Here is a 23,489-nt window from a genome sequence, read left to right on the forward strand (position 1 = left end):
AAATGAACCCAGGGGTAGACTACAGATTCCAATGTTTCCCATTTTTCCACCAATAAGGCATGACGGACATCATACACCCCCACTAGTTAACAGCGGCTCTGACTTCCCCACAGTGGAGAGGCTGCGGGTGTAGTCAGGAGAAGGAAGAGCCACATCAGAGTTCATCGACACGTGTTGTGGGGGATAGCCGTAATGTGAAAGGAGGTGCCTGGCGCTCCCTCCAATCCTGCAGAGGATTTAGGGTCACTCCATGGGGATGGGAATTCTTTGGGGGAGGGAGGACAAACAGCCAGCAATCTGCAGCATACACAAAAATGAACGTGTGGCTTTGCTTTTAAAAAAAAATTCTGCAGAGGCTTTACTGTAATAATGTTATTTCAAGGATCTTCTGTTTTCTCAAGTTTGTAGATTTCATACATACTAGTGTGAAAAGTAAAGTCCTGCTCGTTGGAGATGTGTCAGACACGGTACAGCTGTCGTTTAAGATTGTAAGAAGCAGAAAAGGCCACCATGCTGAGAGATGTGCTATTTCTCTGCCAGTTCCCTAGGAGCCCAGCCATCCAGGACAGGCCTGAGCTGGAAACTCCTCCTCCGCATGAAGTTGGGCTTCCTGGTGACAGAGCTGGTTCCCTAGGGAGCCCTTTGTCTCCTTGGGATCCACGGCAGAATACCCAGAGAACCAGACTTTCCGTCCACCTATGCATTTCATTTACCCTGCAATCAGGGTAGAAGAAAGAAAATAGGTTACTGCCTTTTCACAAAGACCTACCAGGTGCCCGTGCCATCCCTTGGCACCACGCAGGGCGACCCAGTCAGTTTGCTGAATGATCTATAATTACTTCCTGTGTTGCCTCCTCATGGGTTTTGCTTTTATGGCCAGGCCCTTGGGACCTGAGCCCAAAGGAGCATGATGGATGATAGAACTTAATTGGGTCCCTTTAGGTAGGAGGGCCCATCAACAATGCGGGCGAAGTCCTCTGTCGAGGGTACGCCATACTGAGTTAATCATTATACTCTTTAACTGAGAACTAAGTGGAGAAATAGTTCTCTTCTGTCACAGTAATTTTTTTAAAATAGTCTAATTTTTAGAACGATTTTAGGTTCACAACAAAACGAAGTGAAAAACAGAATTCCCATATACCCTCTGCTCCCCCAACCTCCCCTCCATCCACACCCCACACCACAGAGGTATGTGTGTTATGACTGATGATCCCGTGTGACATGTGGTCACCTAAAGTCCATGGTTTTCACTGTGGTTCACTCTTGGTGTTACACACCCCCTGCTTGTTTGTTTTTTAAATATACTTTCATAATGGATTTATTAAATATATTTTTCTAAAAGAATATATTTTAAAATCAATTCACCATTGTATATTAAGGACTGATTATTGCAGAACATTTTTAAAATGTTTCCTGAGCAATGACTACATATGAGAACAATTAAAAACTGCTAATATATAAAGCTAAATAATGCAGAATCTGTGTCCTAGGGGTGCTCAGTACCAAAGGAGGAGGAAGACTATGAACAAACAAACAAAGAACAATCCCCGTGAGGGCCATCCAGGGCAAGTGGTTGCACACATACGGAGATGTCAGGAAGCAGGCGAAATCTGAATTGGTCTGAAGTTCTGGTCAGAGAAGCATCTCCTGGGCTCTGACAAACGTGTGGTGACATATGTCCATCATCACCACACCAGATAAAATAGCTTCATGGCCATGCCCCCTCCCCATCCCCTGGCGACTACTAATATTTGTACGGTCTCTGTAGTTTCTCTGTAGTTTTGGACATTCCACTAAGTGTGTGGCAGGATCTAATTGTTATTTCAATTTGCAATTTCCTAGTGACATACCGTGTTGAACGTCTATAGTAAGATTTTTCATCTGTTAGGCCAAACTTTTCATTTGTATCAGACCCAGCACCTCCTTTTTTAAAAAAAATTTTTTATTTTTATTTTTACAGACTGCATTTTGATTCATTGTACACAAATGGGGTACATCTTTTCGTTTCTATGGTTGTGCACGGTGCAGATTCACACCACTCATGTAATCATACATGTGCACAGTAATGATGTCTGTCTCCTCCCACCATCTTTCCTACCCCCCTCCCTCTCATTTCCCTCTGCGTAACTGAAGCTCCTCCATTCTTTTCTCACCACCCACCCCCATTATATATCATATAATTTTTATTTTTTTAATATCTAAAGCACGATGATGTTCTTTTATTGAATCAATATAATTCGAAGAAACCGAGCTTACCTTTAGCGGGCGTTTCAATACACACGCTCTGTGAGAACGCAATTCTTGTCCACCTGCTCTTCACGGCAGTGGTCTCTGAAGGACATGTCCTCCTTCTGACTTTTTAAAAAGGTCCTCGCAGGTGTGATGAAAGATCTTGAGATAAAGAGATCATCCTCGATCATCAAGAAGGGTCCAACCCAGTGACAAGCATCCTTATAGGGAAAGGCAGAGGGACAATTGAGACAGATGGGAGAAGAGGCAGCTATGTGACCACAGGGCAGAGAAGGTGTGAGGTAGCTTCACCTTGGACATGTCCAAGAGTGCCGGCAGCCCCCAGGACCTGGAAGGGGCAAAAACGAGGCATGCGGAACCAGTGTGGCCTGCTGAGCCCTTGGTTCGGACCCTGGCGACCACCCATCTGCTTGCCATCCCCACGGAGCTGCCTGCTCTGGACATTCATATAAATGGAGTCAAACCACCTGTGGTCTTTTGGGTCTGGATTTCTAAACTTAGAACAAGGAAGGGCAGAATCACAAAGGAGTTCCCTGCGTATTCTAAATATATTGCGATATTCCTTTTCCCTTCTTGAAATCCCTGTCAGAGGTAATGTGGCCCAGCCACACATACGATGTTTAGAAAATAATGTGTCTTATAATAAAATAATAAAAATCGCTTTTAAAGTAAGTAACTGGGGGGCAGGTCTGCCCTGGAACATTCCACAGGGTGGAAGAAGCTTTGATTCGCCTGCAGGAGTGGGGACACACAGCACCGGTGTTTGCACTGGTGACCCGACCCTCCCTAATGGTGTGCACCCCTTGATAAAGTCCTGGGTGAACCCAAGTTGAGTCTTCCCTCGGTCTGCACCAGTGGTGACCGTCGTGGACATTCCAACCGTGTTTCAAAAAAGAAATTTGGTTTTACTCGTGAACAGAGTTAGACTCTCACTCCGGAGGACTGACGGCAGGTGGGGCTTCCGACACGCAAGAGTCACACCGAAGCCAGTTTTCACAGCGCAGCACTGTCCGGTCACCACAAAGCAGGTAGCATCGCCTGCCCCCTCCCCTCTGGATGCCAGCCTGGCCTCCTGCCCCCAAGCCCAGGAGCTGGCCTGTCCTTTCGGAGGACCGGTGGCTCAGCTCTTCTCAACCTGAAAAGCACGTCCACACCCCTGACCACTGCTGGGGACACAGGCCATGGTTGCTCTTTTCTCTCTTATTTATATAACTTTTCCTAGTTGTCCTTTTCCTTGTGCTTATAAAGCTGTTCAACATTCTTCCATCTTCAAACGAAAAGGAAAACGCTTTTCAAATCTCTTTCCTACTGACCCGTGTTACACTTGGATTTTGCAATATTTTCTTAACTGACTCCCTTCCAACTCTCGCATTGGCATTAGAGGGATCTATTAGACACCCAGGGCACAGAAGTCCAGGTCTCTGCCAGACTGTCCTTTCCACAATATGGTGCCCATCACTGGGCTCCATTCAGATACAGGGTCCTCACATTTTAGGAAAACTTTGAACCACATTTTTGAGATATGATTGAGACATAATGAATTGCACATACTTAACAGTTTCGGCAAGGTATAATTCACATACTATATAATTCAACCACTTAAGCATATGATTCTGTAATTCTCAGTGTATTTGCTCCTATTTAAAATGTCCAATTTGGCACATTTTGATCTGTGTGTCTACCCTGAGATCATTTTCATAATCAAGATATGTGACCCCCAAAGTCTCCTCATGCTGGTTTTTAATTTCTTCTCCTCTCCATAGCAACAGTTATTCTGATTTCTATGACTAGAAAGTAGTTTGCATTTTCAAGATTTTTATAGAAATGGAATTATTTAGTCTGTACTGTTTTGTTTTTTGCTTTTAGTCTGGCTTCTTCTTTCATGATTATTTTGAAAATTCATTATATTGTAAACACACGTCAATAGCTCCTTATTTTCTTGTTGCTGAGAAGCATTCAATAGTACAATTATACCATAATTTACCTACTCATCGGCTGATGGAAATTGGGTTGTTTCCAGTTTGGGACTATTACAGAAAAACTGCCAGGAAGATTCAAGTGCAAGTCTATGTGGTGTATGCTTTCATTGCTCGTGGGTAAATATCGAGGAAGAGCATTCCTGGATCATATGTTGAGTGTGTGCTTAACTTTTTAACCGTTCCCCAGCGTGGATGTGCCGTTCAGCATTTCCTCCAGTGGCGCAGGAGAGTTCCAGTGCAACCCATCCTCAGCGCCCGCTGATAACGGCCAGTCTTGCTCAGTTCAGCCATTCCCCTAGATGTGTGACGATATCCTCCCATGTTCCACCTCAGTCGTTCTAATCTAGTAGTTCCCTCTATGCACCCCCACCACCACTTCTCTTGTGCTGCTCTTGCAATCCAGATGCCTCCCTATCTGTCCTTCATCTTAGTTAAACAACCTTCCCTGAACACTGAGCCCCAGGACCACTGGCCCTCCTGGTTGACCCAAAATCTTAGTATACACATACTGTATTATCTTTGTGTTATTATAACAAAGAACTCCAAAATAGTCAACTTAAAAAGACAAAAGGTTTATTTTGGCTTGTGCTTCTGGAGGTTTCAATCTGTAGTCAGTTGGCTCTATTTCTTTTGGGCCAGTGGCGAGGCAGTAAATCATGGTGAGTGTCCATGGTGGAGGAAGCTGATACCTCATGGTGGATAGGAAACAGAAAGAAGGGACCAGGGTCCCAATATCCCTTTGTAGAGTATGCCCCAATGACCTAATTTCCCCGCACCAGGCCCTACCTCATAAAGGTTCCATCACCTCCCAGTAGTGCCACAGGTTGAGGACCAAGCCTTCAACACGTGGGCCTTTGGATACCAGATGCAAAGTATAGCATGTACCCATAAAATTCTGTGGATATGTGGGGGGTGGGACTGGGAATTGAACTTTCAAAGCTTTTTTGCATTTTGATGAAACACTCTGTGTGGCTGTTTTCCCTACCCAAGGACGAGGATGTTACACAGGGTTTGATGCATCAAAGGTTCGCTGTCGTGAATGGCAATGGCAGAGACAGACTGAACACCTCAGGAGTGGTGTTATTTCCCTGAGACTTGAAAAATGTATCTCCCTTCTTCAAAGAGAGCTGGCCATGCAGGGTGGTACACACCTGTAATCCCAGCCACTCCGGAGGCCGAGGCAGGAGGATTTTAAGTTTGAGGTCAGCCTGGGCAATTTAATGAGACCCTGTCTCAAAACAAAAAATAATTTTTAAAAAGGGGCTGAAGATTTAGCTCAAGTGCTAGAGCACCCTCAGGTTCCATCCCCAATAGTGCTAAATAAACAAATAAATAAAATGAAAAGAGCTGTTGTTACAGTCATTGTTATTTGAAATTTACAAATCAGAAACAATATGTAAGTCATAGCAATGTTTGGAAATGCTATTGTCATAATTTTTTAAAACATCCTTCGAACACAGAAAGCAAAATAAATGAAGTCAAAGGAACTCATGAACATTAAAGAAATTAAAGTTGGTCTGAATAGGGTAACCCAGTCAGTCTTCCCTTTTTGTTTTAAGGTTTCCTGTCTCTAAAGGTTTTCAGTATTTTTGAGTGAGTGGAATTAGTCACTATGCCTATGATCCTCTGTTTATATTGGTCATAAGGAAGGGGAAGAGTTGAGAAGTACATTTCAAGCAGCTTCTGAGAACTTCTTGGACGTCAGAAATACGTGCTCGATTTTCCACTCCTAGATGACAGTCAGTTACAGGTTCCCAGGAGGGAGCTGCAAACACAGAGTGAGCTGCTCTCCAGGAGACCCCTGCCTGGTAATGAGGGACAGTAAAGGGGTTAAGTTTCAAAGTGATTGGAAATCACAGCTAGGCATGCAGAGTAATTGTGGCTGTGGCTGGAGAGTGCACAGGCAGTGGCTCGGGTTTTGTAACCCGGGTCCAAGAGGCAGGAGCAGGGACACACATGCAGCGCCCCCTAGAGGGATCCTGCACCACGGGAGTCAGGCTGGGAACTAACTGACCACCGAGGAATTCGGAGGGCACCCGCGTGGGAAGTCCTAGCGCAAGTCCAAGATATTTCGAAAAGGTCCTTCATAGTGGTTCTCCATCCATCGCAAGCTAAATCACGTCTTCGTGAGATCAGTACGGTCACGGTGAGACGAGAAGGTTTACGATTAAAGCCACAATAGTGACCTAGGCCCGAGCATCAGGCAGAGCGCTGCTCACCTTCTGTGCACACAAATCCCCTGGGAGCGCAGGAAGATGGGGAATCCAGTTCTGTGGTCTGGAGATGGCCCCGGGGGTCTGCATTTAGGACAGCCCCTGGGGTAGGGGTGCCCTCAGCCCATGCACAGAATTGCAAAGGTAGATCCAAAACCGTGCTGCTGCTCTTCTCTCTCTGTCGGGAAATTGTCCCGAAAGTTCTTGGACTAAATAAATGCGTCTGTTGTTAATAGTCCGGTTCATTTTTTGAGAGTGTGAACATCAAATACCGATTTCTATCTTCTGCTCACTTTATTTATTTATTATTTTTCCAGTATGGGGGATTGAACCCAGGGGTGCTCTATCACTGAGCTATAAGTCCAGACCTTTTTTTTTTTTTTAAATTTCAACATATGGTCTCTCTAAGTTGCCCAGGTTGGCCTCAAATTTGCAATCCTGCCTCCACCTCCCATATGCCCCAATGTCCAGCTATCTTCCACTTAAAAAAAAAGAAGAGGAAGGCAGATTTCTTCATTAATGGACTCATGAAAAAATTATTTGAACAAACTCCAGATTGACTTCTCTTTACTCTAGATCTGAATTCCCATGCCATTTATTTTACTAGTGCTTCTGATTTCTGAATGAAGTTAAATCCAGTATGTCAGCTACATTCATTGGGAGAAACAGTGGTGTTCAAAAAATGTTTAACTTGATGTTGCATAAGATCTATCATTTTTATTACTAACCCTTGAAAACATGGTACCTGATTTGAGCATTAGACTGTCTTTAACCCAGGACCACCCTGGGGTTGGAGCGTACCATCATGTGGTAGTTTAAGCACACTTTGAAACCAGATTTCTGGATTCTGATTTCAGTTCCTCCACAGAATTTTGCCTGTGGACGAACATGGTTTATTTGTTTGTTATATGGGACTGCATTCTACAGGTGTTATTGGAATAAATGAGTTAACAAGGTTTAAATTCTTAAAACAGTGATAGACCTATATCCAAACTATGGAAGTATTTGTTAGATATGTGATTAAAAAAATAATCTTTGCATTAATGTCCTGTTTTGTTTGCTCTGGTTCTGTAGAATCCAGAAGGCCTATTTCTTTTTAGCAGCTAAAATGTTATCCTACAAGACTTTCCCAATAAGACTTGTCAGAGAGAACCGGGACTTCAGCCAATTGACTGGGAACCCCCAAATAAAACTACACCGTTAAGAAATGCATTTATTTTCTATATTTGATTGGACTTACCTCCTTTGGTTTTACAGTTGGTGATGTATGTTGGTCAGGTGACGAAGGATATCTTGAAGTGGCCCCGTCCCTCCTCCCCTCCAGTTGTGAAACTGGAGAAGAGAGTGATCGCCGAATTCGGAATGCCATCCACCCACGCCATGGCGGCCACCGCCATCTCCTTCACGCTCCTTATCTCTACCATGGACAGATACCAGGTAAGGTGACCTGACTCTCCTTCCCGCCCGCTACGCCAGTCCAGTGACGTCCATAGAGTGAGCGAACAGAGCTGCACTTCAGAATTTTCTCCTAAAGTTGCTTTGAAGAGCTTTAAGGTTTATGGGGTAAAGACTAATGGAATGTGAAACCTATTGAGCTATTGATGACAGTTTCCTCATAAATGAATTTAGCACCCATATCAGGTTGTGCCTGAGAGTGCAAGTGGGCCCCGTTAATAACCACACCAGGACAACTGGCATCACATGGGCCATCCAGGCCACTGGCTGGTGTGCTTGTCTTCTCCCGGGAACGGTTTTCCGACTTGCCTGCCTGGGCAGACTCCAATCAGGGCTCTCATTCACCCCAGACACAAAGAGTTTATGATCCTTGTAAACGATCCTCCAGGGCAGAGATGATTCCACCAAATCCCCCTGCCAGACTCCCCAGGGCCTGGGGCTGAAAAGAGGCAGCGCTCAAATTACCCTCTGAAGAGTCTTCTGCCTCTGCGTAGGCCTCAGCCATTAGAAGGCTGACTTCAGAGCTGTCTAAATGACAGGAGATTGATAAATCTTGAAAATAGCAGGATTTCACTTAATATCTGTTTAGATCCCAATTAGAGTAAGACCTTTTAGCAGTTATATGAAAATTCTAATGAAGGATTTTTTTTTGTCTTCTGCTTGAGATATATTGCTTTAATTTTGTGTTTAATGAATTTTACCTTTTAACTGTCGGAAATTTTAGATTTCATTAAATCGAGCAGTCTTATAGGTAAATGGCAGTATTGCTTCACCCTGCCCCCTTACCTCTGAGAATCAGGGATATTCCATACTGGGGGTTATGCAGAAACAAGAGTAAGCAGGATCCTCACTGACCCTGCAAACTTCTACCAGGCTGCCTGGATTTAGAACTCTGTTTCTAAAGGGGAAAGGGATAGTCATGTGTATATCCAACTAGATACAATCATTTCTCATAACTTACTCAGGGTCATGCCAGGATCGAAAGATGTCGGAGCTCCCCAGTACTGTCTGAATTAACTTAGTGCAGACTTCTGATCTGTGTTGTACCCAATGTCAGCTGCCCCGGGAGGATGTGGTGGACCCAGCCCCATCTCCCTGGGGCTGCTCTCAGAATCCAGAGAGGTCTGTGAACATACTAATGTGACTTAGGGAAAAAAGCAGCAAGGCAAGGCTGGCTACAGGGACAGAACAATGACAAAATGGCACCAACTGCTTAAACACTCATTTTAAATCCACCTAGTCCTTCTGAAAAGTCCTTTTCAGTTCACATCATGTACTGGTTTTCCTAAGGCCCAAAACCCCTATATTGTGAATTTCCTTTCTATTTAATTTTTAATGATGAGTATATTGTAAAGGTCTGTGTGTCCCTCATGTGACCCATTGGTGGCCAGATCCCTCTGGCTGCTATGACTGCCCACCCACACATGCTGAGGTTTAGCAGGGTCTGGGCTACTGCCTTGATATCTGGACACCTGTTCTCAGCTTGGGTTCCAGGGTCTCTTCCGAAGGAAAGGTTGCCTTTCAGACTCTATATGGCACTGTTTGCCTTGCTTCATGGTTAAATTGTGTATTTCTCAAGTTTTAACTTCAGAGTAGTTAAAAATAAAAGTTATTCACTCCAGGGGCTGTAATCCCAGCAACTAAGGAGGCCAGGACAGGAGGACCATGCAAGTCTCAGCAAATTAGCAAGGCTCTAAGCAACTTCAGAGAGACACTGTCTCAAAATAAAAAATAAAAAGGGCTGGGGATGTGGTTCAGTGGTAAAGTGCCTCTGGGTTCAATCCCTAGTACCATAAATAAATGAATAAATAAATGTTATTCACTCCAGTTAAAATGCCAGCACAAAAGTTGTGGCCATGATTCTTAAAGCCAAGTTCTACTCTATATTATTCACATGCTTGTATGTTGAGAAACATCCTTCTCTCCCTTCTGTTTCCCTGCTTTTTAAATGTTCGCAGGGAAAGATTGGATTGCTGCTCTAGGCAATATATGATTCAGACTAGCAGTTGCCGCATCATGAATCCTGTTGCCACCTACAACATCAAATCACACACGTCTGCGTATGATCTAATTTTCTTGTTTTTTGCTCCACCCTCCCACAGTATCCTTTTGCTTTGGGACTGACGATGGCCGTGGTGTTCTCCGGCTTGGTGTGTCTCAGCAGGCTCTATACGGGGATGCACACAGTCCTGGTAAGGCTTCTGATGGTTTTAGTGTGTTATTGTGTTCCTGATACTACATAGGTATACAAGCATTTGCTGTGTAATTATATTTCTCATCCAGTCAATGCCTTAGTAATTATGTTAGGGTGCATCCCTAATAATAGTAATGACATATTTAGATAACATCAGTGAGGCAGAGGTGGACTAGATCCTCAAGATTTTGAAGATGGGCTCAGATGGCCAGGGGGACCTTGGTCATTTTTCCATATTGGTTTACTGCTGATACAGCTAGCCATGCAGGACAATCCCCCAGAGTCAAGGATGGGAGGGAGCCAAGCAGTTCCCACTTAGGTCCTCATGAGATGGCCTGAAATACAGGAGTCTCTGCTGCTCTTTGCAGGGCGAGCCCCCACCAGGCAGAGGAGCCTAGAACCAATGCTTCATATCTTTCCCCGCTGTTTTAGGCTGGGAAGGCGGGGTGGAGCAGGGAGACACACATCTGCATTGAAAAGGTCACCCACCCTTTCTCTCCATTAGGAGTTTTTCCAGGGCTATTAGGTCGCACAGTTAAAATTACTCAAGAATTCAAATGTTGAGTGCATCCGCCAGCTGCCTGGAAGTTCCAGAGCATCAAGCTGGTCGTGGTTTATCTCAGGGGCACTGTTTGTCATCCTCGGTTCAGGAATGTTTCCTGTAAAAGAAATGGGCCCTGGCTTGTCGCGTGTGTCTCAACGAGAAGCTTCATGATGACATAAGCAAAAGATCTGGGAGGGGAAGGCCACCTGCCCACTTCCCGGCTTCTCTCCCCCGTGCCAGGTGCGGGTCATCACGGGAAGCACGGAAGGCGGGGTCAGCATGGGAAACTGCAGAGGGAGGAGGTGTTGGAAGTGGAGTCAGGGCCAGGCCTGCAGCAAGGCACGTGAGGAAGGAAGGCTAACGGGTGCCAACGACTCAGTTATCAACATAAATGATTTTAATACAGTATTTTTTAAAAATCAAATTGAATACCCAAAACATGCATAAGCAACATATTCAAACTAGGAGTACAGACAAGATCTGCAAGATCTGACCTACGTTCTCACAGTCCAGCTTCCCTGGCCCCCCCTAAGCCCCCTTCCCTGGCCTCCCCTCATCCTGCCTTCCACTAGTTTGCCACTTGGGTCAAAGGGGAGCTCAGCTCCTGGAAATGCAGGGAGCCACCAAAGGCAAGTCTTATTCTCCTCACCGAGGCATCCCCTTGCTGTCCCCATCCCACTGCATATGGGGAGGAGGGGACAGGGCTCTCTTCATTTGTTACACTACTGCTCCGCATTACATAGAGGCTCCTTCCAAACCCGTTCGTGGACTTCATTATGGAATCAAGTGAGACTCTCTAGGTGATTGGCGTTTATCTGGGTCTGCTTTTAAATTTCCATAGGTTTTCATAAAACGTGATCTTGGACACTCGGTTTAAAATGAAAACCAAAGTCAACACAAGAGTGTGGAGTCACAGAAGGCAAAGCCCACCTCAGTAAAAACACAGCTTCGCTGTTCTGCTTTTCTTTTTAGAGTGGGTGGTGGAGATGGAGAAGCAGAGGTTTGAGGGATGACAGATTCCCAGGAATGGACATAGCCACTCTCTTTGGGGAATCTTTCCCAGGGGACCCTGGCACAAGGGGCTGTGGCACCCCACCCCTGTCCTGTTCCACCATCAAAGACCAGAGCTTCTTTCACATGCATAATTTTGTTTCATAAAGATCTTGGATCCCGACTGAGTCTTGGGCCAGAAGTCAGGCTACAGGACCAGAGTGTGGCTCGGGTAAGAGTGGGACGTGGTGCCAAGTAGAGGAGGGGTGTTTGATTTTAAGAGTGGGAAGAGGAGAGCTGTAGACTGGCAGAACTTCATAACCTCCTGCGGGCGCCAGAGGAGGCTGGGGCTAGATCCAGGAGATGCTGAGGTCAACCCCACCCTCCTGGGTCGCCAAGTCTGTGGGTGGAGGCAGATGTGTGAGCTGCTGCTAACTTGACGTGAGCACAGAACAGCTGGATTGAGTCAGCTAAGGTAACACGTGTGCCTCTTCCCTGGGCTCCTGAAAAGTTTCCAGGGACTGCCACGTATAATGCCCTCCACCCTTGCTGCCTATTCAGATCCCACGGAAAGCTCTTCAAAATACCTCTGGCGACATTTGATTGTCCTTTCCCTGCTTTGGTGACTCGTTGTCTCTGGCGCTGTTTGTAAACCCCCATTCACAGAAGCATTATTTACAATAGCCCCGAAGGGGAAAGAACCCAAGTGTCCAGCAACAGAAGAATAGATAAACAAAATGTGGCGCCTACGTCCCGTGGGATATTATTCGATCTTACAAAGGAGGGAAATTCCGACATGTGCTGCAACGTGGATGAACCTTGGAGATATCTTCTATTAAGTGAAATCAACCAGTCGCAAAGGACAAATGTGATCTGGTTCTGCTGATACGAGGAACCTCAAGTAGTCACATTCAGAGAGAGAGAAGGCAGACGGGTGGGTGCCAGGGACTGAGCGGGAGGGAACGCGAGTTACCATTTAACAGACAGAGTGTCTGATCTGCCAGATGAGAAGCGCTCAGGAGATGGACGGTGGTGAGGTTTGCACAGCAATGTGGATGCACTTAATACCCTCCACTGTATACTTTGAAATGGTTAAGGTGGTTTTATGTTGTGTGTATTTTACTACAGATAAAATGTGTATTTTTATTTAGAGTAAAATACGTCTTCTTCATTTAAAACTTAAGCTCAGGAAATAGGTCCTGAACCGTGGTGCTTTTGCACTTCTCCCTGGTTGATCTTGTGCGGTAAGGATTGACGGCCATCAACTGGACTCATGACCAGACTCCTACAGCACCAGGCATATGCGTGCACCCGAGCAAAACTGGGCCAGAAGGTGGAGCCAGCTGTGTGGCACACACAGTGTCTACGTCAAGAGCTCCGCTGACCCCTGATCACACCCAGCTAAGATGCTCGCAGCACCGGAGTGTCATGAAGTGGTTGCCTGCTCTGTGTACGTGGTCCTCTGTGCGTCGGCACAAAGAGCAATTTGTTGACAAAAACAGTTTGCATATATCTCACCCAGTATGATCGCTGTCAACCTCAAGGCTTTGCGGAGGGCTCCCGCTGGACTCCTGGGCAGGCCTTGTGAAGCACACAGAGGTGTCAAACCTGCACAGCAGGGTCGCCATCCAACCAGCTCGGCCCCACCTAAGGGGAGGGCATCCCTGTCGACCCAGGTGCCCGTGCCAGAAAGAGGGCAACCTGGGTGCAGTGACACACGCCTGTACTCCCAGGGACTCAGGAGGCTGAGGCAGGATCATCACAAGTTTGAGGCCAACCTCAGCAACTTAGTGAGGCCTGAAGCAATGGAGTGAGACCCTGCTTCAAAATACGAAATTAAAAGGGCTGGGGATGTGGTGAAGCGTCCCTGGGTTCAGTCCCCAGTACCAAAACAAAACAAAAAGCAACAATACACACACACACACACACACACACACACACACACACACACAAATAATAATAATAAAATAAAATAAAAGAGGGAAAAAGAAAAAGAAAGAACTGTGGACAAGACCCCAGCCCCTCCCTTCCCACACTTCTGCAGCCAGCCCCTCACCAAGCTGTCAATCCCGCTCCCAAATACGCCTCCAAGCTTTTCTCACACCACAGCCAGGATATTGCTTCCAAACCTGACTGTGCTGTTTCATTGTGGAGCAGGAGCGTCTCTGTCTGTCTCCTGCTGGCCAGGGTGATGACACAGCTCAGTATGACTGGCAGCCATTTGGGGCCCTTAGGGAAATCGGCCTTTGAGAGACTGCAGCCCTGTTATGGCAGAACACGGAGTTTAAGGCACCGGCCGCGGTGACATCCCCAGCTGCTGCCTGGCAGCCCACCCCTGGGCTCACCGTGCCAGGTCCAACAGTGTTTCCTGATTGCCTGGGTCAGTTTACAGTGCCGTCCCACAGTCCCCCCAGGGAAAAGCATTCAAGGGATGCTCTGATTTGCGGAATCCATTGTTTGGCGTGTAGCTTCACGTTCTCTCGCTTAGCTCACGGAGTTCAAGACAGCGAGGTCAAACTACGCCTCCCCAGGAAGGAGGAGAAGCAGGTGGCTCTGAGGACTGTCCTTGTCTTCCCTGCGAGGGCCACCAGTCACATGTCCTGGCTCCCAGCTCCTCTCTCTAATGTATGGAGGTGGGGCTTGGGATGTACCTGTCACTACCCTTTGGACCAGTTAGGCTTGTCAGGACCACAGGGTCACAGAGCAGAACAGGGACTGCGGGAACCACCTTGTGGGGTGCCAAAGCAGTGAGTGTCCTGAGAGCAGGGAGCACAGAGAGCACCTTCACTGCACACAAGTCCCCATTGATCCCCATCTGCGTGAGTCAGGGCCCTCTGAATGCAAATAGCAGATACCAACTCAAACCATTTTCAGCTTAAAAGAAAACGTCCTGGTCTTTCTAACCACGTATAAGAAGGTCAGCGGTTCAGGCAGCCACTGGCAGCACGGCCTCAGGGTCCCACTGGGCCCACCACTCCCTCCTCCCCAAAGCTTGTCTCTGCATCTCCCCAGGTGGTCCAGGCTCAGCGCCTCTTCTCCCTGAGGCTAGACCCAGGGGGCTGGGGCTTAAATTCTGTTTGACTTCTGAAAGGACTCCAGCCACGGGAGCTTTAGGAAACTCTCTAGTGGCATAAGGAAGGACTCTGTTGCTGCACAGTGGCTGATCAAGGGCTGTGATTAGGCCACCGGGTCAGGAGCCAGCACCCGGGGTCCGGGGCTGTGACTGGCAGCCAGGGTTAGGGCTGGGTTGGCATTTAGCATGGGAAGTTCCACAAAATAAAGTGCCTCCAGTTATCAGAAGAAGAGGGCAGGCAAAGCCCCAGGGATGGGGGCGGGGGCTGGGGCTCAGCGGTAGAGCACTTGCCTAGCCTGTGTGAGGCACTGGGTTCGATTCTCAGCACCGCATATACATAAGTAAAAATAAATAAATAAATAAAGGTCTGTTGACCACTAAAAAATATTAAAAAAAAAAAAAAAAAAAGCCCCAGGGATGTACTTTCTGCATCATCTACATCATGGCATTTTTCTTACTCTTAAAAGGCTCGAAAATTGGGTGTGATATTGTGTTTGTTTGTGTTTGTGGGAGAAGGAGGATGGCGAGAAGGTTGTTCACACTGTAATACAACTCCCGGAATTATTCGCCTGCACAGAACTCATCTTAAATCCTGTAACTAAAAAGCAATCATTGCAAGTTTATTAGCAGTAAAATCAACCGGCCTTTCCATTGTCAGCTTAGAGGGCGTGAGGAATGTGAAGAAATGGCGTTTTGACTTGAACGGCAGCAGTGCCGCGGCTTCATTGTCCCCACGTTGTTTGATCTGTGGATAATTACATAGATATTAGCTTTTATTTGCTTACTCACTTATATTTTCCCCCTAAGTATTACTTTGGTTTTGGTTGGAGTTGGAGAACGTTGAAAAAGCTTCTCAAATAGTAAATTATCTGCAGACAGTACTCAACTCTGTTCTGGCTTTGGGCAACTGTGGTTTCGCTGTGTTTTTCAAGTTGTTTGAAACCACTTAAAAAAAAAAAAAAAAACAAGAACTTACTTTCAAGTGCCTTCCTTAATACAAGGAAAGAGGCTTTTGTAAAATAAACCACACCCTACGAAGCTGTACTTTGTGCTATACCCTGTTGGACGAGTTCCTTACTGAGATTAAAAAGGGACTTTGGCACCTCAGTCACCGTGTTATTAGGATGCCCATTGTCTTCTCCTTGCCCTAGAGAGACACATTTTTACCCTTTTGTAAAAATAGAGAATTATTTCTGGTTTCCAAAGTAATAAATACTCATTCGTGGTAAAGCATTCAACTTCTCTTGTTTTTAAAGTTTTTTGTTTTTTGTTTTTTGTTTTTTAAAAGACAAAATAAAATCATCATTAGTTAACCACCACCGAGGCAGAGACAGCTATTGTCAGGGATGATATGAAGGGAAGTTAAAGGCATTAAGGCTTCCGTATTAGTCGAATCAAAATTAGGGTTTAGTACAATTTCCAGCAAAAACTGCCTGTGGTATGTATTCCCAGCGACAAACAGACAAATTAATTTTTAACCTCCTGTCCCAACACTGTCCACAGAGCCACAAGTGGGGCATAGTTTCCCTCTGTTCTGAAAGTGTAGGATGGACAGCCTCCCACAAGGGCCCTCAACCCAAGAGGGTTGGAAGGAACAAGAGAGGTTGAACACTTTACCGTGAATGAATGAGGCCAAGGGCTGGTGGCCAGAAGCTGAGGCCTCCAGCTTCAGAGACAGACAGGGGCTGAGACAGACAGGCAGGTGGCTGTCAAAGCAGGTAGCTCATCTCCATGAGAAAGATGCACTTGAGACCCGGATTAGCCGAAGGAGCCTGGGTATGTGCTTGAAGTCTGGGTTGTATTTGAACTGCATCAAATTTTCCCAAATAAATAAGAAACGACCACATTACAGGAGAGGGTACCGATCTGAAGTCTGGCGTGACTGTGTGTTGTTCTTCTCTTCCTAGGTGAGGCCTGGTTACCGGTGAATAATTGAGAATGAGGGATGGGTTAAACCTTACCTAAAAACCATCTGCTTCCTCCCTTCCTTCTCCCTTTCTCCCTTCCTTCCTTCTCAAATGTTTCTTTCTTTTGTTAGGCACTTCCTCTTTGGATCACACAGTGTGTGGCAGTTTCATTGAAGGGTGAAATTTTTCTATAAAACTTAACGATCCTATGCTTCTCTTGATGGAAAAAACTGTCTTCAAAATTCGTGAATTTAATTTTTGTAAAATAAATCTGATCTTTCATTGATTCGTAATTAAACTGCTAAGAACAGAATACTATACTCAATCTTAGCCAAAACATAATAGTTAAATCATTTCTAAAAAGATTCACTGCTCTGTCTCCTTGGAAAACTATACACACACATTTCTGCCCTCGTGCTCCCTGTTGCGACATTCAGGAAACCCCTGGCATGTACTTGTGGTTATTTATTTATTTTTTTCTTTTTTCTTTTTTAGTGCTAGGATTAGAACTCAAGACCTTGCACATGCTAGGCCAGTATTCTAGTACTGAGCCACATCCCAGCCTTTTAAAGGCTTTTTTCAAGTTTTTGTTTTGCTTTTGAGACGGGGCATTGCTACGTTGCTGAGACTGGCCTTGAACTTGCGAAGCTCCCGCCTCGACCTCCAAAGTTGCTGGGATTGCAGGCTTGCTCCACTGCACCCAGCTTGTGCTTGCTCTTTATTCTCATTTGCAACCTTCTAAGTTTTTGGAAAGAGAAATTAAGTGACTTGCTGTGATTCCTCAGCTAATCCCTGAAACCTGAAAACAAAACCTTCTTTTCTTTCCTTTTCTGGTACTGAGGATTGAACCTGGGGTTCCTTTGCCGCTCATCCCATTTTTATTTTTTATTTTGAGACTGGGCCTTGCTAAATTACTAAGGCTGACCTTAAACTTGCAATCCTCCCACCTCAGTCTCCCACATCACTGGGATTGCAGGTGTGCACCACTGAGCCTGGCTGGTCTTTGTTTCTTTTAATGTTAGATACAAATATTTCTATTTCAATCAGTACATTAAAGCACACTTAGGAGATTTTCAAAGTCCCTTAGGTCATATTGCATTTTAGTGTATCCATCTCACTTATTAGGAACATGCACAAACTGTGACATAAGTATATGATTGTTTATATCTGTTTGTCCCAGGAGATTGTGTGACACACAATAAGAATCTTATTTTATTTTTTTTCACTTTTCTCAACTCACCTGCCGTCTGCAGTTCCCAGCAGGTTGCCTGACTGTAAGTGCACAATAAATGCTGAGAGGATTGCAGTTAGTAGTATCTGTCATCTGTTGATAAATCTATTCTTCCCCTCTCATTTCTTTGCACTTTATTGAGTCAGTTTTAACAAGATTTAGCCACCAGTCTGAATATCACATTCGCCAAGGGATACCGAGAGAGATCATATGCCCAATATTTTTTTCAACACTATTTTGTTTTACCTCTGAGAATAAATTTTAACTTGTGAAAAATGTCGCAGGAAGTGTCAGCCAACAGCAGAGACTGCACAGACATGGAAACTCACTTGTGCTGCTGAGACTCCAAGAGTGGAGCGTGGCAGCTGGTGGTGGGTAAGAAGTGATCTTGGAACCAGGGGTCAGCAGCATGGGACTTTGGAGTTCCTAGGAGAGAGGGGACTCCTGGTGAGTTTCCCAAGACACCCTGCTCCATGCTTTCCCTTTAAGAAACAGGATCATAACGTGGCCAAGGATGGAAAAGAAAGGCCCATAGTCCCCAGTGGAGCTGAGAATGTCACGACCACAGACCTTGCTGCCTGATTCTTGGATCTGGGAGTGTAAGAGATTAAGGAGATATATCAGAGGACAAGAATCGTGGACTTCAATCCTCGGGCCACTGGGTTTTGGTTCAAAATAAGAAAAAATTTAAAACTTGTAAAAAAAGTCGTATTGATGTATATATAACATACATAGAAAAAGCATGCAAATTATAGATGTGCAGCTCCATTAATTTTCAAGAAAGCGAATGTTCATAGTAAACAGCACCCACATTGGGAAACAGAGCATCTTCACGCCTCAGAAGCCCTCTCCTGCCCTCTATTCTGCATCTCCCCAGAGGTACCCACTCCCCAGATCTCTGATACAATGTATTAGCTGGATTTCAGGTAAATAGAACCCTGCTGTGTGCTTTCTTCTGAACTGGGCTTCTTTGACTTCCTGCTGTGTTTATGAAATTCACCCATATTGGTGTAGGCAACTTAATTAACTTTTATCGTATAATATGCAATTACATGACTCTCTCAGTCTTTGTTCCTTCTCTTATTGGTGCATAGTTTGGGGCTTTTTCAGTGTGGGAATTTGATAAGCAGTGATGCTCAGAGCTGTTTTTCATGCCTTTTAAAGCAACTATGTACATCATACTGGAGTGTGAATGTAGACTACGTCGTAAGTCTTGTAGATGTTCAGCTTTCGTGTCTACCATTGTGTTTTTCAAGATGTACTCTCGCCAGTAACCTGAGGAATGGCCAGGTCTCCACATCCTTGCCTACACTTCTTAATGTCACTCATTTCAGCCATTCCCGTGGGTGTGTCAGTATTGCATTTGGTTTTGATCTCTCTGAAAATGAAATTCAGTCCCTTTTTGTGTGTTTAGTGGCCATTTAGATGTGCTCCTTTTGGGAGTGCCTATGTGTCTTTTATGAATTTTTTTTACGGGACTGTTTATCTGTTTCTTACTAATTCCTTGATGAGTCATTGGTTGAATATATGTATTTCTTTTCCCAACTCTATGGCTTTCCTTTTCATTCTTTCAGTAGTATCTTTTTTCTTTTTCTTTTGGTGTTGAATCCCCAGTTGGTGTTGAATCCCTTAACAGAGGGGTACTCAGTCACTGAGCTACCTCTCCAGATCTTTTTATTTTCTTTATTTTGAGACAGGTTCTCACTAAGTTGCTAAGGTTGACCTTAAACTTGCAATCCTCCTGCCTCAGCCTCCTGAGTCACTGGATTACAGTCATGTACCACCAAACCTGGCTTTTAGTAGTGTATTTTGGTGAACATGTGTTTTTTACTTTAATGTAATCTAATTTATCAGTCTTTACCTTCTGGTTACAAATTTTTTGTGTCCTGTCAAGATATTTTTGCTTACCACAAGTTCATGAAGATATTCTTTTATTTTATATTTGAGAAGTTTTAATATTTTTCTTTTCGTATTTATATCTACAATCTCCTTGGAATTGGTTGATTTATTTTTGTTCCGTATGAATACAAAATTTACGAGGCACCATCATTGAAAGGATCATCCTTTACCCGCTTACTGCAGCATCAACATGGTCCTAAGTCTAGTGACTCTTTATTCTCTCTCTAGACCTTCTGTACTCTTCTCCATTGGTCTGTTTACCTGTCTTCATGCCAATACTACTGTCCTCTTTACTGGAACCTCATAATAAGTATTGATGTCAGGTAGTGAAGGTCTCCAACTTTGTTCTCCAAAATTACCTTTGCTATTCTTTTTTTTTTTTTTTTACCTTTGCTATTCTTGACCCCTTTGTATTTCCATATAAATTTTGGAATCATCTTGTCATTTTCCCTAATGCTAGATTGTTATGGATTAAATTGAACCTACAGATCAGCAGGAGAGAATTGGCAGCTTTTGCAATTCTGAGTATTCTAGCACATACATGGGTGTAGGGCATTCCTTTATTTATGTCTTTGGATTTTCTCAGTCTGCTGTGCAGAGATCTTGCATACCATATGCCATTGTATATATTTGGTCTACGAGGTGCCTTTCTAAGTTAAGAACAACCCCATGAGAAAGGCCCTATTTTTACTCCCTTTGTACAGATGAGGCATAGAGAGAGAAGCAAACTGATCAAGATTATGTCATTGATGGGAGACTGAGCTGTGGCTTGAAACAAAGAAATCTGACTTTAGAACCAGGCCTGGTCTTATTTTGTTTGAGATGGGGTCTTAGTACATTACCAGCTGATCTTGAATTCCTGTGCTCAGATGATCCTCCTACCTCAGCCTCCCATGTAACTGGACTGCAGGAACCTGCCATTGTGCCTGCCTTTCTCCCTGCTTCTCCTGACCATTCACACTGTGTCTCCATCATGTTCACAGATGTTTTCAGTAGCAAGCAGTGAAAACATTAAATGTCCATCAACCAGATCGAGTTAAAGGAAGTGTTGTAGTTCTATAGAATAGTAGAATATTATACAACCCTTAAAAAATTTGTCTCTGTAGCTGGGGCTTGGGAGAGCACATGTGAAGACCTGAATTCAATCCCTAGCACCGCAAAACAAATCAAATATTTATGAATATGCATATAAGTAGATACATACACATATATATATATACATACATACATATATATCAAGAAAAGATGTCTATAATCTATTGTTAATGAAAAAAAAAAAGTTTCAGAACACCTAGCAAGTACAGTGTGGTGCCACTGATCCTAACAGTGTGTGTATAAGTTGGGGGCCTAGCTGTGGATAAAGGGTTTGGAGGCACATTTTTTTCTAATATGATGTTTATTTTCCTTAGTGATATAGTGAGTGTTTTCTTAATTTAAATTTATTTCTCACTTGATACTGAAATGCATTTTAATAGTGAACCTGACATTATAACAAAAATAATAAAGCTATTTTTGTTCAATAGACAGACTAGGACTCATTCTCCCTCTATCCAAAAATATTCTTGATAAGTAATGGCCAATTGCAGATAAAAGCATGAGAGCCATTGAGCGGGTAGATCCTTATTTGAACTCTATTATTATTTACACGTGGGTTTCCTGGAAGAGAAGGAAGAGTTTAGACTTTGATAAAAAATAACTTTTCTCTCGTTTCTTAGATTATTTCCTTGTTCTCTGTCTTCTTTCTTTCACACCACACAATACTTAATGTGGTTTTTGGCAATCAAACAAATAAATGCATTCCAAAGAGCTTATCTCTTTGTCCTTTTATTGTTTGAGATCAATTTTAAAACTTGCAAACCATTGATTTAAAAATTCCTCTTGTCATCGTAACCCCATCTCTCAAATCTGGTGGAAAAAGGCAACCAAGTTTTCAACAGAATTAATATCCATCCCACCCCTTCTCTGCGGTGCTATTTCAAGATGAGGAATTTATTTTAAATGTGTAGAGAAGCCAATCTGGGTCAAGTCACCTGTGGAGAAAAATCAATGTATCTAGCCAGCCACCAAAGGGCAAATGGAGGGTTCACCAGTCACAGCATCAAGTGCCTGAGAACTGGCCCCATTACCAAAATATGTCCTGTTGTTGATCTGATGAATGTCAGTTGGGTTACAGCAGTAGAAGAGAGAAGTAGCTGGCTTGTCTCTATGCTCTGAAAATCAGCTCAAGGTCTAGAACTTAATTTTTATGGCCAAACACTACTGAGGTCATATTAACACCTCTGTGGGAATGCTCCTTAAACCTGCTCACTCAGGCAAGGGAATAAACACTTCTTGTCTCACATGTTTAAATGCATATTGGGTTTCCTGTGAGTGCCATGACTTGATTTTTTTTAAAGTCTTGACACCTGCATAAAATCATTTCACATGCTAGGTCTGTGGCCTAGTTTGGTTTCCACACCACACACCTGAACTCTCTCCACATTTGTGAAAACACCCAAGCACCTCCTGCCTGGTGGACCTGCTTCTCCACTACAATAAAGCTGAATGCCTTTACCTTCTTGGCACTTAACGCATGCTTCTTGGCAGGGAAGCGACAATCTCTATAAATGAAACAACCCAGCCTCCTTAGAAAACATGTCCATGTTCGACTTCTCTAGGACAGCTTTCAAAGCAAGACCAGTTTTTTAAACCTCCAGTTCTAGGATGGAGAAAGACTGTGTGTGCTCCCTTGGGGATCACCCTGGGATCCAGGCTTCCAAGGTGCCAGCTGGCATTCCCCAGGCACAGCCACAAAGGACAAGTAGCTTTGCTCCTCCTCTAAGTGTGAGCACCTGAGTCACCAGGTCTACAGAGCCTCTCCAGATCTTCCTTTTGCACCTCTCTGTGCGCAAATATTTCTATGTCAGAATATCGGTCTGGGACTTTCAAAGACTTCAACATCACTGCCAAGAGCAGCATTAATATAACTTAGGCGCTTTCCTTCTCTTGCATGTGTGACAGAAAGCACCCTGGCAGCTAAGCATTGAGACCCCACACTGGCCTCTGCGATTTAGCAAAGAGAGATGGACTGCACTGCTCTCTGGTGTGACCCTGACTGGCGACCTCAGAGTCACTTGAGAACTTGTTAGAAATTCAGACTCTCGGGCCCACCCAGACCCATGGAATCAGAGCCTCTTTCTCAAGTGCTTCCTGGTGGATTTGAATGCAAGGTGGCAGTTTGAAAAGCACTGAAATCATCTACGCACATCTCCCAGCACATACCCTGATGCTGCCAATTAAGTTTCCACCTGCATGGGCCTGTTTAACAATTACATTACACTGAACACGACGTTCTCCTGTTCTCCGGTTGCTCCGAGGCCCCTCTGCCCACCCAGATGTGAGAAAAATCACTTCGAGGTTTGACAGGGTCTTTTGTCTCCTAGCCTTCGCCCTTCCCTAGACTCGTCCTTCTGCTTAGCAGTTGTCAAAAAAGATGTTATAACTTGCCTGCGAGCTTGTTTGATCTAATGTCATAATCTACTGACCTGCCAAACCCTGTGACTCACCTTCGTCACCACGGTTCATTTCAATGTGAGTTATGGGTGGGGAAATTTCATTTGTTTCATAAAGATCTATCGTTGGGACTTGTTAGACTCTGTGAAGGCAAGACAAACAAGCAATCATTTCCTAAATCATGCTGTATATGGAGTAAAGTCTAGAAATACAGAATACCCAAATATCTTTCCAGTTAATATTGATATTATGAAGTGTACCA

General features: G+C 44.4%; 1 protein-coding gene across 1 annotated transcript in view; it reads left to right on the forward strand.

Annotated features, from left to right (window-relative positions):
• Nucleotides 1-23,489, forward strand: part of Sgpp2 (sphingosine-1-phosphate phosphatase 2) — a 111,368-nt gene that overhangs the window by 70,610 nt on the left and 17,269 nt on the right. Inside the window, exons 3-4 of the mRNA XM_047547244.1 lie at nucleotides 7,700-7,879; nucleotides 10,000-10,089. Of these exons, the coding sequence (XP_047403200.1) occupies nucleotides 7,700-7,879; nucleotides 10,000-10,089 (270 nt within the window). The remainder of the gene's footprint in view (nucleotides 1-7,699; nucleotides 7,880-9,999; nucleotides 10,090-23,489) is intronic.

The sequence above is a fragment of the Sciurus carolinensis genome, chromosome 3 (assembly GCF_902686445.1).
Source record: "Sciurus carolinensis chromosome 3, mSciCar1.2, whole genome shotgun sequence".
Taxonomy (NCBI): Eukaryota; Metazoa; Chordata; class Mammalia; order Rodentia; family Sciuridae; genus Sciurus; species Sciurus carolinensis.